Below are 14473 nucleotides of genomic sequence, written 5' to 3'. Positions count from 1 at the left end.
CAGGGAGCACACCAGATAACAAGAGACCTCATCCTGGTGCCCTCCCTTGCATCTGGCATTCTGACATAGCCCATTTCTAAAATCAGGAGGTTGCACATAACATCATGGCTTGTAACCCGTAATGGATTTTTCCTCCAGAAACTTGTCCAATCCCCTTTTAAAGGCGTCTAGGCCAGATGCCATCACCACATCCTGTGGCAAGGAGTTCCACAGACCAACTACACGCTGAGTAAAGAAATATTTTCATTTGTCGGTCCTAACTCTCCCAACACTCAATTTTAGTGGCTGTCCCCTGGTTCTGGTGTTATGTGAGAGTGTAAAGAGCATCTCTCTATCCACTCTGTCCATCCCCTGCATAATTTTGTATGTCGCAATCATGCCCCCCTCAGACGCCTCTTTTCTAGGCTGTAGAGGCCCAAACGCCGTAGCCTTTCCTCATAAGGAAGGTGCTCCAGCCCAGTAATCATCTTAGTCGCTCTCTTTTGCACCTTTTCCATTTCCACTATATCCTTTTTGAGATGTGGCGACCAGAACTGGACACAGTACTCCAGGTGTGTTCTTACCATCGATTTGTACAACGGCATTAAAATATTAGCCATTTTGTTCTCAATACCTTTTCTAATGATCCCAAGCATAGAATTGGCCTTCTTCACTGCCACCGCACATTGGGTCGACACTAGATGCTTGATGAGATTAGAGGGTACAGGTTGAATTGCCCTGTAAATGACTAACTAGAGGGTTTGAGAAGATAAGGGAACTGTGTACTACTATGAGGAAGACAAAGATCGTGGCAACATTAACCCTTAAGGAAGAGTTTGCCAAGTCCTCCGACTTGGAATGAATGTCATAAAATAGGATGTCTTGCATGGGGTTATCCTGAGCTCAAGCTGTCAGATGCTGCTGCCTACTTCCTGTTAATGTTCACTTAGTCTCCTCCCTCTAGCACCCAGGCTGCTTGCTTGCCTGCTTGTCACATTTCTCTTTTAGTGTTCTGTAAAAAGGAAGAAACATGCTTCCTTGGCACCAGGCTTATGAAGATAAACGAAGTTAATAGGCATAGGGGCGATATGGAAAACTGTGGATAACTGAATCCATGGATACTGGATCCACAGATATGGGGGGCTGCATGTACTTTGTCTTTAAGGTGGTATAAGACTAGCAACAACTCACCACCCTTCTGGAAGAATTTACAGGCCTAGGTATAATTTTAAAGAGTTAGTTCCAGGAGTCCTCATTACAACGTAGTCCTACACTAAGAAATAAACCTGGGAAGGTGAAAGATAGTGGCTGATTTGCTAACAGGACAAGGAGGCAGAATTAGTCCCCATTCCAATGGCGTCACTGAATGTTCCTGTACTTTCCTCTCATGTGAATGGCTGCCAATATGAGGGGGAAAAGGCACTCTATTTTGTGGGTTTTACCCACCTTATAAGTTGTCTCAATCAGTCACTGAGAGTGGGTGGTGTAGGCTCGGCTAATGGGGACTTCATGGGTGGGTGGGTCAAATTCTAGCATTTATGTATCTTACATGGAGAACATTGAAAAAGAAGTAAAAAACCACCAAGATTCAAGAGGGGAAATATCTGCTTACTTCTCATCATTTGCAAACTTAATTCCACTTGATGTGATGGGGTCAAGGAAAAACCAATCAAATCCTGGGAAGTACCTATATATCTGAAAGAAAAACACGGGTAAGTATTAGTGACAGTCTTCTGAAATACAGGTTCCTAGTTTTGATTTCTAAGCCTGATCAAACATTACGCACACTACAAGGCGTGCAGCCCCAGCAGTGTCAAAAAAGCAACTGGCAAGCTACATTATATTGGAGTAAACAAGGCTTTCACACAAAATTGTTTTCAAGGATTGAATAATAGGTGCAATTTGTTCTCCTAGAGATACATGTTTCCAATAATGAGTTTAGAGAGCTTCTTTGTAAAATAAGGATGTCTGCATACTGTCCCAGTTCCCATCAGTAGAAGGGGCCACATTTAAGTACTAGGATCTCTCTCTCTCCTTGACTTGCCCAACCCCTCCCCCCACCAGGGGAATGGGCAATGCCTTGGGGAAACCAAGAGAAGTGCCTGGGAGGGCACCAGGATGTAGGTCTCTTGTTGTCTTGTGTGCTCCCTCAGGTATTTGGTGGGCCACTGTGAGATACAGGAAGATGGACTAGATGGGCCTATGGCCTGATCCAGCAGGGCTCTTCTTCAGAAGAATAAGTTCTGCAGAACTTACACCTTCTGCAACCAATCCAAAGCAGATCATTATCAACTCCACACAGGATTTGTTGCAAACAGTTGTTTCCAGAATTTATCGCAACTGATACTTGGATGGGACATCCTCTTCCAAAGAAGAGACCTGGTGGATACAGCTTGCAGCTTTGTACAAATTTCACTGATCACCTGATGCTTACTTAGCCACTCCGGTTGTAAATGCCTGCACAGTGCCTTAGCTCTCCAGCAGTACAAACAGTCTAAGAGAGTAACCTTAGGTCAGTGATTCCCAAACTTTTATGACCGGAAACTCCCATGACCCATTAGGCCATTGGACATGGCTCCACATGAAGGCTACAATCCTATATATTGCATAGTGCAGCGGGTTTTTTGCAAGGATTCCATGGTATCCTCACAGCTGCTCCTGGATTCCCAGGTGGCAGCTGTGGCTAGGGGGGCCTTTGCTCAGCTTTGGCTGATGCGCCAGCTGTGGCCATACTTGGATGGTGCAGACCTGGCCATGGTGATCCATGCCATGGTGACATCGAGGCTAGATTATTGTAACGTGCTCTGTGTGGGGCTGCCCTTGAAGACGGTTCAGAAACTGCAATTAGTGCAGAATGCGGCGGCCCGTGTGGTTACTGGAGGTAGGCGGTTTGACTCTGTCAGTCCGCTTCTCCAGTGGCTGTCCATTTGTTTCCGGGCCCAATTCAAGGTGCTAGTTTTGACCTTTAAAGCCCTGTACTGCTCTGGGCCAAGGTATCTTAGAGATCGCCTACTCCCATACAACCTGGCTCATCCTCTTAGGTCATCAGAGAAGGCCTTTTTATAAGTGCCACTGCCTAGGGAGGTACGTGGGGTGGCAGCAAGAAATAGGGCCTTCTCAATAGTGGCACCAACGCTATGGAATTCCCTTCCCCTTGACTTAAGAACTGCTCCCTCTCTTGAAACTTTTCGGTGAGGCCTGAAGACCCTTCTGTTTAGACAAGCCTTCTGAGTTCCTGGCCTTTTTAACATCTGTTAATATCTTTTTTAAAACCTGGTTACAGGCTTGATCCTTTCATGATTTACTGCTCTATGCTCTTTTACCTGACTACTTTTTATCTGACTACTGTTTTTATGATGTTGTTAATATGCATTTATCTGTTGCTAATATGCTTTTATCTATTTATCTGTTTTTAAATTATGTTTTTTAATTTGTTTTAACCTTTGTTTTAAGCGGACTTGAGTCCCTCCAGGGAGAAAGGCAGGGTAAAAATAAAGTTAATAATAATAATATCCTGGCTGGTTTCTGCGGCTCCTTGGGGGAGCCACAGTTCAGTTTGGGAACCGCTGCCTTAGTCTATCTGTGCAGTTCCTAATGTTTCTTTTCTGAATTCTCCTCTTAAAACAAAGATTTTCAACCCTTTTCTTCTGAGGTCACACTAAGAAGGCACTAAAATTGTCAAGGCATACCATCAGTTTTTGAACAACTGACAAGAACAATTGACACTAGGTGGGTCGTGAGCCAATTTCAGGTGGGTCCCCATTCATTTCAATACTTTATTTTTAATACATTAGACTTGATGCTACCATGGTATCCGACTTCATTTGGGGAAAATGTTACAGATCTGTACTTTTAACATGTATATGCTGTTAACAATGATAGTAAATGGGACTTACTAGTGGGTAAGTGTGGGTAGGATTGTAGCCTAGGATTGTTAAAACTCTTCCTGCTTGAGAATGTCACTTCTGGTCATGGCATTTCAGGTGGGTCCTGACAAATTTTCATTCTAAAAAGTGGGTCCCGGTGCTAATATGCGAGAACCACTGTCTTATTGTACAACAAGAAATACCAGCCAAAGACATTTTTGCACAATGCACTTTCTAAATGGAGTTCATCACGTCTCTGCAAGCCCAGAGAGAGTAAACGTTACACAAGCATGGGAAAGTCAAGATCTGAAAAGGTGTTGCTAAGAGACTTGCTCATCAGCAAATTTCAGATATACTAAATAACTTGAGAGTTATGGATACATGCCAGATGGGACAATTAAAAAAGATAAGAACTTCAGTATAAAAATCTGTACTTGCCACTGAAAAGGGATGGCTTTTTGCTTCTTCACGTATGTTTGTAAAAGGCGACTCCAATATCAGAGCATCTGGAGGAGTTTCTGAAAATCAAACAGATTACAATGCTTCTCAATTATGACAAAAGCCTCAGGATTCCTGGGTTAGTGTTAGTGAAGTGACCTGGAGGATCCAAGGCAGCAATGCTTGGAACATGGCACCTCAAAGAACTTTGGAAAAGGCAGAAGCAATATATGTATGTATTCGGAGCCTGGACTACACAAGAGCTGGTACAAGACTGAACTGCAAATCAGAATTTCCCCAGGTTGAATCTGACCTCTGCCATGAACTCATTGTGTCCTTAAAGAAGATACTCCCTCTCATAATCCCCATTTATCATATGGGGAAATCCTTACTTAACTTGCAGAGTTATTGAAAGCATTACATTAAATTACTTGCGAAACACTACCACTAGTACCAGAACAGCATTCCATATTTGATCAATCTGCTCACTAAAGAATGAACATGAGCATGAAAAGTATGTTTAAAGATCAGGTAGGAAGATCTCAAGACATCCAACTGAAATTAGGGGGGTATGATCTAACATGTTTTGAAACAGTTTTTGAGCATTTTGGGGGGCTGCGTTCACTGGATCAGGACTGTTCTTGTGGCATTGTGTTCCTCTCAGTCTGCCCTTCAAAATGGGCTGAGGCACCATTGCCTACTCACAAGTAAATGTGTGGCTCCGTTTTGCTTTCCATAAGGCTCAATGCACTTTCGTTGTCAGTTATCAGCTTGTCAGTGTCAGTTTCATGACCACCAACAATTAGTTTGTGACCCACTCATGGGTCCCAGTCTAGTTTTGAAATACTGGTATACTCTAAGCTTTGATAACAGCTAAACTCTACAAACTATCATAGGCTAATAGTGCTGTCAACTTTGGTTTAATGCCAAATACATACAAGAAATAAGGAATCATGAAGAATACTACACTTGATCTTAGCCAAAAGGCACTCCACCACACCCAGTCTGTCAGCTCTATTATTTTTAGAAAGGTGCCAAATGGCTCATATTCTCCTTATAAACTTCCACACATATGCTATATGTCTATGTAAATAAAAAGACATTTTTTATTTTACTGGAAACCCTCTCTCCCCAATTTAAAAAAAAAAGCAGCAAGCACACACATGGAATATTGAAAGTTCAGAGAACGCTTACTGCTAAATATTGCCACGTGGATTAACCTCTCATGTAACCTGTCTACTGGCACTCTGAGTGCCCAGCTAGGGTGACAGAGTGGGGTATATATGTATAAATAAATAAAATGTTTTGAAAATGTTAGGATCATGAAAAATACTCTTTTGTAATGCCACATCAAGAAAGCTCTTACCTCTTTCACAAAGTCGCCTTACTAGGTTGGTTGCAACACTGGCGAGACAAAAAAGCATCAACCAGGAGTTACTTCTGAGTAAAGCCACACAAGACGGAGTGTGAAAGGGATCCCTTAAGATGGGATACAACCAAGTCACTCTTCATTCAGTTAGACCAGGAGTGCCAAAACACCAGCCCAGGGGCCACCTGCAGCTATCGGGGACCCCCAATCCGGCCCACTAGGAGCTTCCAGTCTCCAATGAGCCTCTGGCCCACTGGACACTTGCTGGAGCCCACACTGGCCCGATGCAACTGCTGTCAGCATGAAAGTCGACTGTTCGACCTCTCGCACAAGCTGCAGGCTGAGCTCGCCCTCCATTGCTTGCTATTTCACATCTGTGAAGCAGCAGCGGCAGCTAAGGAAAGGCAGGCCTTGCTTTGCCCAAGGCCTTTAATAGACTTTGAGCTATTGCAAGACCTTCATTCATTCATACAAGTTCCATCTCTAATATATTCATTTATGTAAATTTATTCAAAATTTAAATGTAAATTCTTTTTTCCCAGCCCCCAACACAGTGTCAGAGATATGATGTAGCCCTCCTGCCAAAAAGTTTGGACACCCCAAATTAGACCAACTCCTAAGTGTGCACAGCACTGCACACTTGATGCCAAGTGTTTATTATAAGCAACTAAAAAAATCTACAGCAGGTTCTCACCTTTTGTGATTTAATGGTCTGTAATTTGAATCAGCCATTTTAACCTTAAAAGTTTGACACCAGTGTATTTTTTTTTCAATCAAGCATCATAATTCATCCATATGTGTTTTCTCAGAGTTTAAAAAAGAAGAAGACTCAATCAGGAAGTTGCTTCCTTATTTCCAGGAGGTAAGACAGATGGCATTGTCATGGCATCCTACTGAGGTACCATTTTGAAATAGCTTACCATTGTGTTTGAAACCTAATGTCTCTTGTTGCTACAGAGGGTACTGCAAGTTAGGCAATTCAAATAAAAATCTGTGAGCTACTTTGCATGCATTTTTTTAAATTGTGAGATTTAACTTATTTACAAAAGACGAACAGATGACAAACATTTTATACAACCAACTGAACTGTGATAAATTGTCAGAATACAAAAACCAAAACAAATGGAAAATTTAAGTTCTCATAATTTTAACTACAGTATAACATCTAAATTGTTTATAAGAGACAGTTCTCTTTCTGTGTTACATACAAATTTGCACATCAGTATTTTAAAACTGAAAGGAAATTGCTAGAGACAGTCTAAAACGGTTTTATTTTTTCCATGGATGGTGGTATTATCCTAAAAAAGGGGTGAAAGCAGTGTTATATGTTATTATTCCAAATTAATTTAAAACTAAGTGTTTTTATCAAGTGTAATCACTGTCATAAAGGTGGTATATATGTTTTTATGCCTGTGGCTGTCAGCAGACATAGCCACAGGAATGAAACAGGCATAAAACACATCACACACACACACTACCGAAGAGCACCACTACATAGTCAACAACTTGAATTAAACTTACAGAAGCCATTTGCATGCTACTTGTATGAACAACTACAATGAACCCTAATGCTGCCAAACACAAACAAGACATTGCCAAATTAAAAGAATCCAGCAATACAGACTGCAAGATCTACTCCAAACCCACATGAATTTTAAGACATCGTTCTTACAGTTCTTATAGCAATCACATATAAGTTGATCCACCAGGCTTTTAAATATACAATACCTTCAATGCACAGATTTCTTCTACTAGTAACCCAGAATATAAAAAAGCATTATGCTATTTCAAGAGTTAGAATTGCAATCTTCACAACTGCTACAAGCATTTTTAATAAAGGCATCCTTTAAACCAGTCTGTTTACCCTTCCACATGTCTGTTACCTCTAGGTATGGTCTGTTCGCCAGCCATATCAAGTACTTCCTTTTGAGTGCCCAAGATAGTCAACCAAGACACCCCATATTCCTGAGGATGTACTGGTACTGTAGGAGTACATGAAAAGCATTCCCTCATTAAATCCACACCTTTGGTCAAATTAAAGGTGAATCCTTTACACTGGAGTAAATACTACACAATACAGCAGACCCTACTTCTGAGGAAGCATGCATAGGATTGTGCTGTAATGCACACTTCGCAAACACAGGCTCCATGAAGATAGATTGGGGGCCAAGTATTTGTGTTGCTCTTCCCTCCTACCACTGAATTAGGCATTTCAAATTGAGCAGGATTTCCCTTTATTCCTAGTCTGCAAGAGATGCAACTCATTTGATTGCCTTTAGCTGCCTCAGGCTCTCTGGTCTGCCTACACAACAAACAAAAACGCTTCTGTTTGAGTATGCTACTGTCTTTGGCACCATCTTCACTGAATCTACTGATAGCTGCATTCAAACACTACACAATGGAATATGAACCCTGGAATAAAAAGCTCCAAATGCATGCAAATTCCAGTTCATTAGCAAAGCCTCTGGGAACATGCAGATCCATCTAAGTCTTTCAAGCTGATCCACTGCCCTAAAAGAATAGAAGGTTGAAAGACAGCCACACAGAAGGAAGTTCAGGTGAATTAAACTCTAGTTTAGTGTCTAGTGGCACCACTTTCCAGAACTATCTACCCTGTGGATTGTATCCCAACAAATGTGAACCCACTGTATTCATATCCCCAGAATGAATGGATTTTTAAAGTAACAGTGTTAGCACTGAAAATAAGCACAGATCTGAAAATCTGTTCTCTTAAAAATGTGATTTTGATATCCATGTGAAACCATTATAGACAAATACTTTGCAAAACTGAAAAAGCTAAAGAGCCTGTTTCAGTCAAGTGCCTGCCAGAAGACTCCAGCAGGCATTCAGTCATAAGGAGGCTGCATGTGGCCTCCCCACGATTCAGAAGACCTCCCAGTCACATCCAGAAGGTCCTCTGTGGGTCCTCCACACATGAATTCAGAACCCATGGTGGGTCAAATCCATGGATTCCAAATGCGCAGATAAAGAGAACTCACTGTATAAGCGAACAGACACATCACAAACTAATGAAATGAAATTAGACCAGTGTTTCTCAATGTTTGCCCCTGCTGTACCACTTCACTAGGTTCACCTATTGTATGTACCTTTGCAAGTAACTGGTGATATTACTGCCAGTTACTTCCTGATTGGGAGGCCAGATATGATGTGACAACACCAGTAAGAGACTCAGGACAGATGGGAGGGCTTTTTAGAGAATGTGAAAAGCACACTTTGTAGCTCTGCCCACCAAGCGAAGGATCCTACCACTATTTGTCATGTCATATCACTGGTCTCACTGCCTAGTGGCAGGTGTCCAGGGGTCCCATGAGTACCACCAGACAGAACCTCAAGTACCACTGGTACTGGTACACATACCACTGGTTGAAAAATGTTGAATTCGACTGAACACAGCTATAGGTATGTATTTACTTTTGAGAGGTCACTGAGAATTATTCACTGAAGCACAGTTTAGAGCAGGGGTGCCCAAACCCCGGCCCTGGGGCCACTTGTGGCCCTCGAGGTCTCTCAATGCGGCCCTCAGGGAGCCCCCAGTCTCCAATGAGCCTCTGGCCCTCCGGAGATTTGTTGGAGCCCACACTGGCCCAACGCAACTGCTCTCAGCATAAGGGTGACTGTTTGACCTTTCGCATGAGCTGTGGGATGAGGGCTCCCTCCACTGCTTGCTGTTTCAAGCCTGTGAAGCAGCAGTGGCAGCAAAGGAAAGGCCAGCCTTGCAAGGCTTTTTGCAAGGCCTTTTATAGGCCTTGAGCTATTGCAAGACCTTCATTTGTTCATATAAGTTCATCTTTAATATATTCATTTATGTAAACTTAGGTAAATTTATTCAAATTTAAAATGTAAATTAATTCTTTTTTTTTTTACCCGGCCCCCAACACAGTGTCAGAGAGACGATGTGGCCCTCCTGCCAAAAACTTTGGACACCCCTGGTTTAGAGTGTCCACGTGTTACTAGCTAATTACTCATTTTAAGTTTATAGTTGAGACATTTCAAACAGCAAAATTAACACACATTCATAATACAGTAGATAGAAAGACCTCCATTACAGTTTCACTGAAAATTAATTTGTTTCTTAGTCTGTTCTATCCATGGATGACACGCAACTAATACTTCATTTGTACTGCATGTCTCAACTTTCAGGGTCAACACAATCCTCTCTACCCTGTCATCCACAACTAGACCTTATTAAACAGCAAGTTAAACTGTGGTTTAGCAATTCCATTCAATTCAGTGCTAATCCAAGAAAAAGTAGAATAGACTAAAATTATTGCCCTTTACAAATCACACTATAGTCCCAAACACAAAGCTTTCAGCCATGTTTAACTCTAAAGGCCTGTTAAATGCCATCTGAAAGCTTACCCAGTGCCTAATGAGTGCCCCCATATATAAACTGGATTATCTCCACTTCTTGCTTTTATCCAGTCAAACACATGAAGCGCATCATAGGTCATTCCGCTCTCTGAAGGAGTGCCTACTGAGTCTCCCCAGCCTGAAAGAGAAAAAGTTACATTCCAGGAATTGTGTTTCAATTCATCAGTCAAAATAAAGTTTTTTTTACATCTGAGCACAGGCCAAAGTAACAAAGTACTCAGGACACCACACCTCAACAAATCAGTTTTCGATGGATTTGCAAATATTTAGACTAGCTAATAAGCTCATTGAAATAAAATGGAACCAGTAAGTTACTAAAATGTATATTCCAGTATCTTTCAGGCCTAAACATTCCTAGGTGGGGAGTTTTTTCAGTAAGTTTAACTGTAACTGGATCTACACGTATGACAAAATGTTTTGGAAATATTGTAGGATTGTACACCAAGTCATGTGAGATAATATTTATTTATTTTTCACATTTTTATACCACCCTTCCTCCAAAGAGCTCAGGGTGGTGTACACAGTTGCTCCCCTTCTTTTGTCCTCACAACAACCCTATGAGGTAGGTGAGGCTGAGAAAAAGTGACTGTCCCAAGGTCACCCAGGAAGCTTCATGGCTAAGGGGGGATTCGAACCTCAATCTTCCAGGTCTAAGACTACCTCCCTAACCACTACACCACCACACAATCCATGCAGACAGAAGACTGCCACATCAAAGAGACAGATTCTAACTCTGACCTTTGTCTGGTGTTTCAATTTTTTATTTGCAGGGAGTTTGGATATGGAGTATTTAGAAGTACAATTCACCCCACAGCCTTAAGTGGTGCAGCCCATTCTAATGCTTATTCTCCTGCAGGTCTTACTACTTGTCAAGGCTTCTATCTAATGCTGGGCTAAGAGACCCATATACCCAAATCTATAAACAGGCAGGGCCACATACCTGCAGATCCAGAATTCACTGTTTCAATTATCCCCATGGATCATTAACATTTTCCAAAGACTTATCCACAAGTGTTTCTTACTTTAAACAGGGCACTATAAGTATACAAGCTTATAGTGCGAAGAGAACAGGCTGCTGGCAGCCTGAACGCATGATTAAAAATAGACATAAAGCTAAACAGAAAGTTGCTAATTTCCATGGAGGGGTATGTGGGGGCTGCTACTAATACAGGTTGAAGACCAGGAAAAAGAGAGTGGGTGTCAATGGGCAATTTTCACAATGGAGAGAGGTGAAAAGCGGTGTGCCCCAAGGATCTGTCCTGGGACCAGTGCTCTTCAACCTCTTCATAAATGACCTGGAGACAGGGGTGAGCAGTGAGGTGGCTAAGTTTGCAGACGAAACCAAACTTTTCTGAGTGGTGAAGACCAGAAGTGATTGTGAGGAGCTCCAGAAGGATCTCTCCAAACTGGCAGAATGGGCAGCAAAATGGCAGATGCGCTTCAATGTCAGTAAGTGTAAAGTCATGCACATTGGGGCAAAAAATCAAAACTTCACATATAGGCTGATGGGTTCTGAGCTGTCTGTGACAGATCATGAGAGAGATCTTGGGGGGGGGGTGGACAAGTCGATGAAAGTGTCGACCCAATGTGCAGTGGCAGTGAAGAAGGCCAATTCTACGCTTGGGATCATTGGAAAAGGTATTGAGAACAAAACAGCTAATATTATAATGCCGTTGTACAAATTGATGGTAGGGCCACACCTGGAGTAATGTGTCCAGTTCTGGTCACCACATCTCAAAAAGGATATAGTGGAAATGGAAAAGGTGCAAAAGAGAGCGACTAAGATGATTACTGGGCTTGGACACCTTCCTTATGAGGAAAGGCTACGGCGTTTGGGACTCTTCAGCCTAGAAAAGAGATGCCTGAGGGGGCACATGATTAAGACATACAAAATTATGCATGGGAAGGATAAAGTGGATAGAGAGATACTCTTTACGCTATCACATAACACCAGAACCAGGAGACATTCACTAAAATTGAGTGTTGGGAGGGTTAGGACAGACAAAAGAAAATATTTCTTTACTCAGCATGTGATTGGTCTGTGGAACTCCTTGCCACATGATATGGTGGCAGCATCTGGCCTGGATGCCTTTAAAAGGGGATTGGACAAGTTTCTGGAGGAAAAATCCATTAGTGGTTACAAACCATGATATTTAAGTGCAACCTCCTGATTTTAGAAATGGGCTATGTCAGAATGCCAGATGCAAGGGAAGGCACCAGGATGCAGGTCTCTTGTTACCTGGTGTGCTCCCTGGGGCATTTGGTGGGCCACTGTGAGATACAGGAAGCTGGACTAGATAGGCCTATGGCCTGATCCAGTGGGGCTGTTCTTATGTAGGTGTCTTCCGTTTCCATATCCGTGGGGAGGGAGGTGTTCCCTGGAATGGATCTCTCATGAATATAGAGCAGGGCCTAGGAAAGGGGGTGTAAAGGGGGTAATTTGTACCCAGGCCCATGGTCAAAGGGCGGGGCCAGGAACCAAAAAAGGGGCCCCAGAAATTTCCTGGCATCTGACATTTTCCTATCTACTCAGACTTGTTTCCCACATGGGATGGTGGGGACACTACCATGACTGGGGATGCTGGGGACACTACTGATGCCACATGGGTGGGTAGATCTGGGCTCCAAAGACTTTTCCAGCTGTCTCTACCCTCCCCCCACCTTGCTTCACCCCTCCCTACCCCTATTGTGCCTGCAGGTCACCGCCCTCCCCCGCTCCGTTTCACAGTTCCCTTTTTGCAAGGAGGCTCAAAAGAAACTTTGTACCCCCTGATAAAATTCCTCTCAGAGGCCCTGATAGCGAGTGTATGCAGGCATGTATACAGGGCTGCTGGCAGGAACCAGAAAGTAAATTCTGCCTGGGTAGAGTCCTTTTAAAGAGGGGTTCAGTCATTTTCTGCTCTCTTAAGAGCATTTCTTCAAACACAAACCTTGCAAGAAAATGTTTAACTTTAAGTATCAAATGACACCAATGGGAGGTTTTTTTCCTTGGCAAATAGCAGCTGTGGGCAGGGACCGACCTGAGATGAGACTGCAGTGGGGAAACAGAGTTGCAGCCCAGTCCTCTCCCAATCTGCCTTTTTTTAAAAAAAAGTACAGTCTTCCAAATTATATGCTTAAAACAGCATAGGTAGTGTATTTGTTCCATATCAGGTGGCAGAACTCAACTGGAGGGGAAGGGTGTCCCTCCCTCTGACACTCATTTCAAACTAATAGCCCTGATCCCTTTGCCCAGTTTATGATCATCACATTATCATGTGGAAAGAAGGGAAAGAAAACCAAAAACCACTAGGCTAAATATACTTAAGAATTTTGAACTGCTTCAGCTTTTTTGTTTTAAAATTAAAAAACCCAAACTCCCTTTCATTCTCATATGTAAAACATGCTATAGCTTCAACATTCCACTCACAGAACTTAAGAACTGCAGCACATTTTAGGCAGAATCATGGTTTAACAAGCTCAATCCACCCCACCCACTCACATGTGATGAGATAGAGGAACCCAAAACACTGTGTGGTCTAAAATAGTACAGATCTCAGCAGAAAAAGCATTCAAGAAAGAGAAAAGAAAGAAGATAAAAGGTTATTCTTCATCAAGAGTAATTAAGAGCAAAGACTAAAAGTGAATTGCAAATAAAAGCCATTTTTAATGCAAGAATGGACTTAGTTCAAAACTACTGATGGTATACCTGATTCTCCAAGCTTAATGCAAGCACTGCATTTCTAAAGCAAGGGCTTTATTTGAACTGGGAAAGTTTCAACAAATGATTTTAAGAATCAGAAGGGGAAAATGCCTTGAAAGGCCAGCAGATTGTTCGATCCCCATATTATCTGGTCCCACATACCTACTTCTCTCTGTACCATTATATATTTTCCAGCAAAAATATAAAAGACAGCCATTTTTCAACAAAAGCCCTGCTTCATGTTCCCTTCACTAAAAGCAGATTTCATTGGGAGAAGACCTTTTCACTTATGGCTTCATCTGTGCAAACTGCCTTTTCTAAAAAGATTCTTGCACCTGAGCATTGGGGCTTTTAGAAGGTTCAAGAAGAATCTCTTTCTGCATGTATACTGTGGGACATTCTCAGCCATGGGAGAAAGCAGCCATTGAGAATGAGCTGGGGGGAGGAAGGGGCAGGGCCACCCTTTAAAGCTAAGCCTCAAGCTGTAGGGAGATAGGGAGGATATAAGACCAGGTTGAAAGTTTGGTTAAGATAGTGGAGGAGTGAAAAGATTAACAGAAGGGGCAAAGAGGAAGCTAGACAAGGCAACACTGAGGGAAAGAAGATTGGAGGGTCTGAGTGCATAGGGACTGGAGTGCACAGACAGACTACTGGGAGGACTGGCCTAAGAGAGGCCCGAAACTGGAGAGAAAAAGCAAGGACAATGCTGAGGCATGAGCAGGAACTACTCACCTCAGCCTTTTCCAG

The 14473-nt window shown here is 42.5% G+C and overlaps 1 protein-coding gene across 2 annotated transcripts in view; it reads right to left on the bottom strand.

Annotated features, from left to right (window-relative positions):
- The window catches only part of LOC136649084 (lysophosphatidylserine lipase ABHD12), a 58158-nt gene that overhangs the window by 6849 nt on the left and 36836 nt on the right, over positions 1–14473 (bottom strand). For both annotated transcript variants that reach the window (XM_066625502.1, XM_066625511.1), the window contains exons 7-10: positions 10033–10162; positions 5650–5687; positions 4284–4363; positions 1592–1674 (exon numbers count right to left, since the gene is read on the bottom strand). In XM_066625502.1, the coding sequence (XP_066481599.1) occupies positions 1592–1674; positions 4284–4363; positions 5650–5687; positions 10033–10162 (331 nt within the window). The remainder of the gene's footprint in view (positions 1–1591; positions 1675–4283; positions 4364–5649; positions 5688–10032; positions 10163–14473) is intronic.

Source organism: Tiliqua scincoides, chromosome 1 (genome assembly GCF_035046505.1).
Source record: "Tiliqua scincoides isolate rTilSci1 chromosome 1, rTilSci1.hap2, whole genome shotgun sequence".
Lineage (NCBI taxonomy): Eukaryota > Metazoa > Chordata > Lepidosauria > Squamata > Scincidae > Tiliqua > Tiliqua scincoides.
This window is presented reverse-complemented; position numbering and strand designations above follow the sequence as displayed.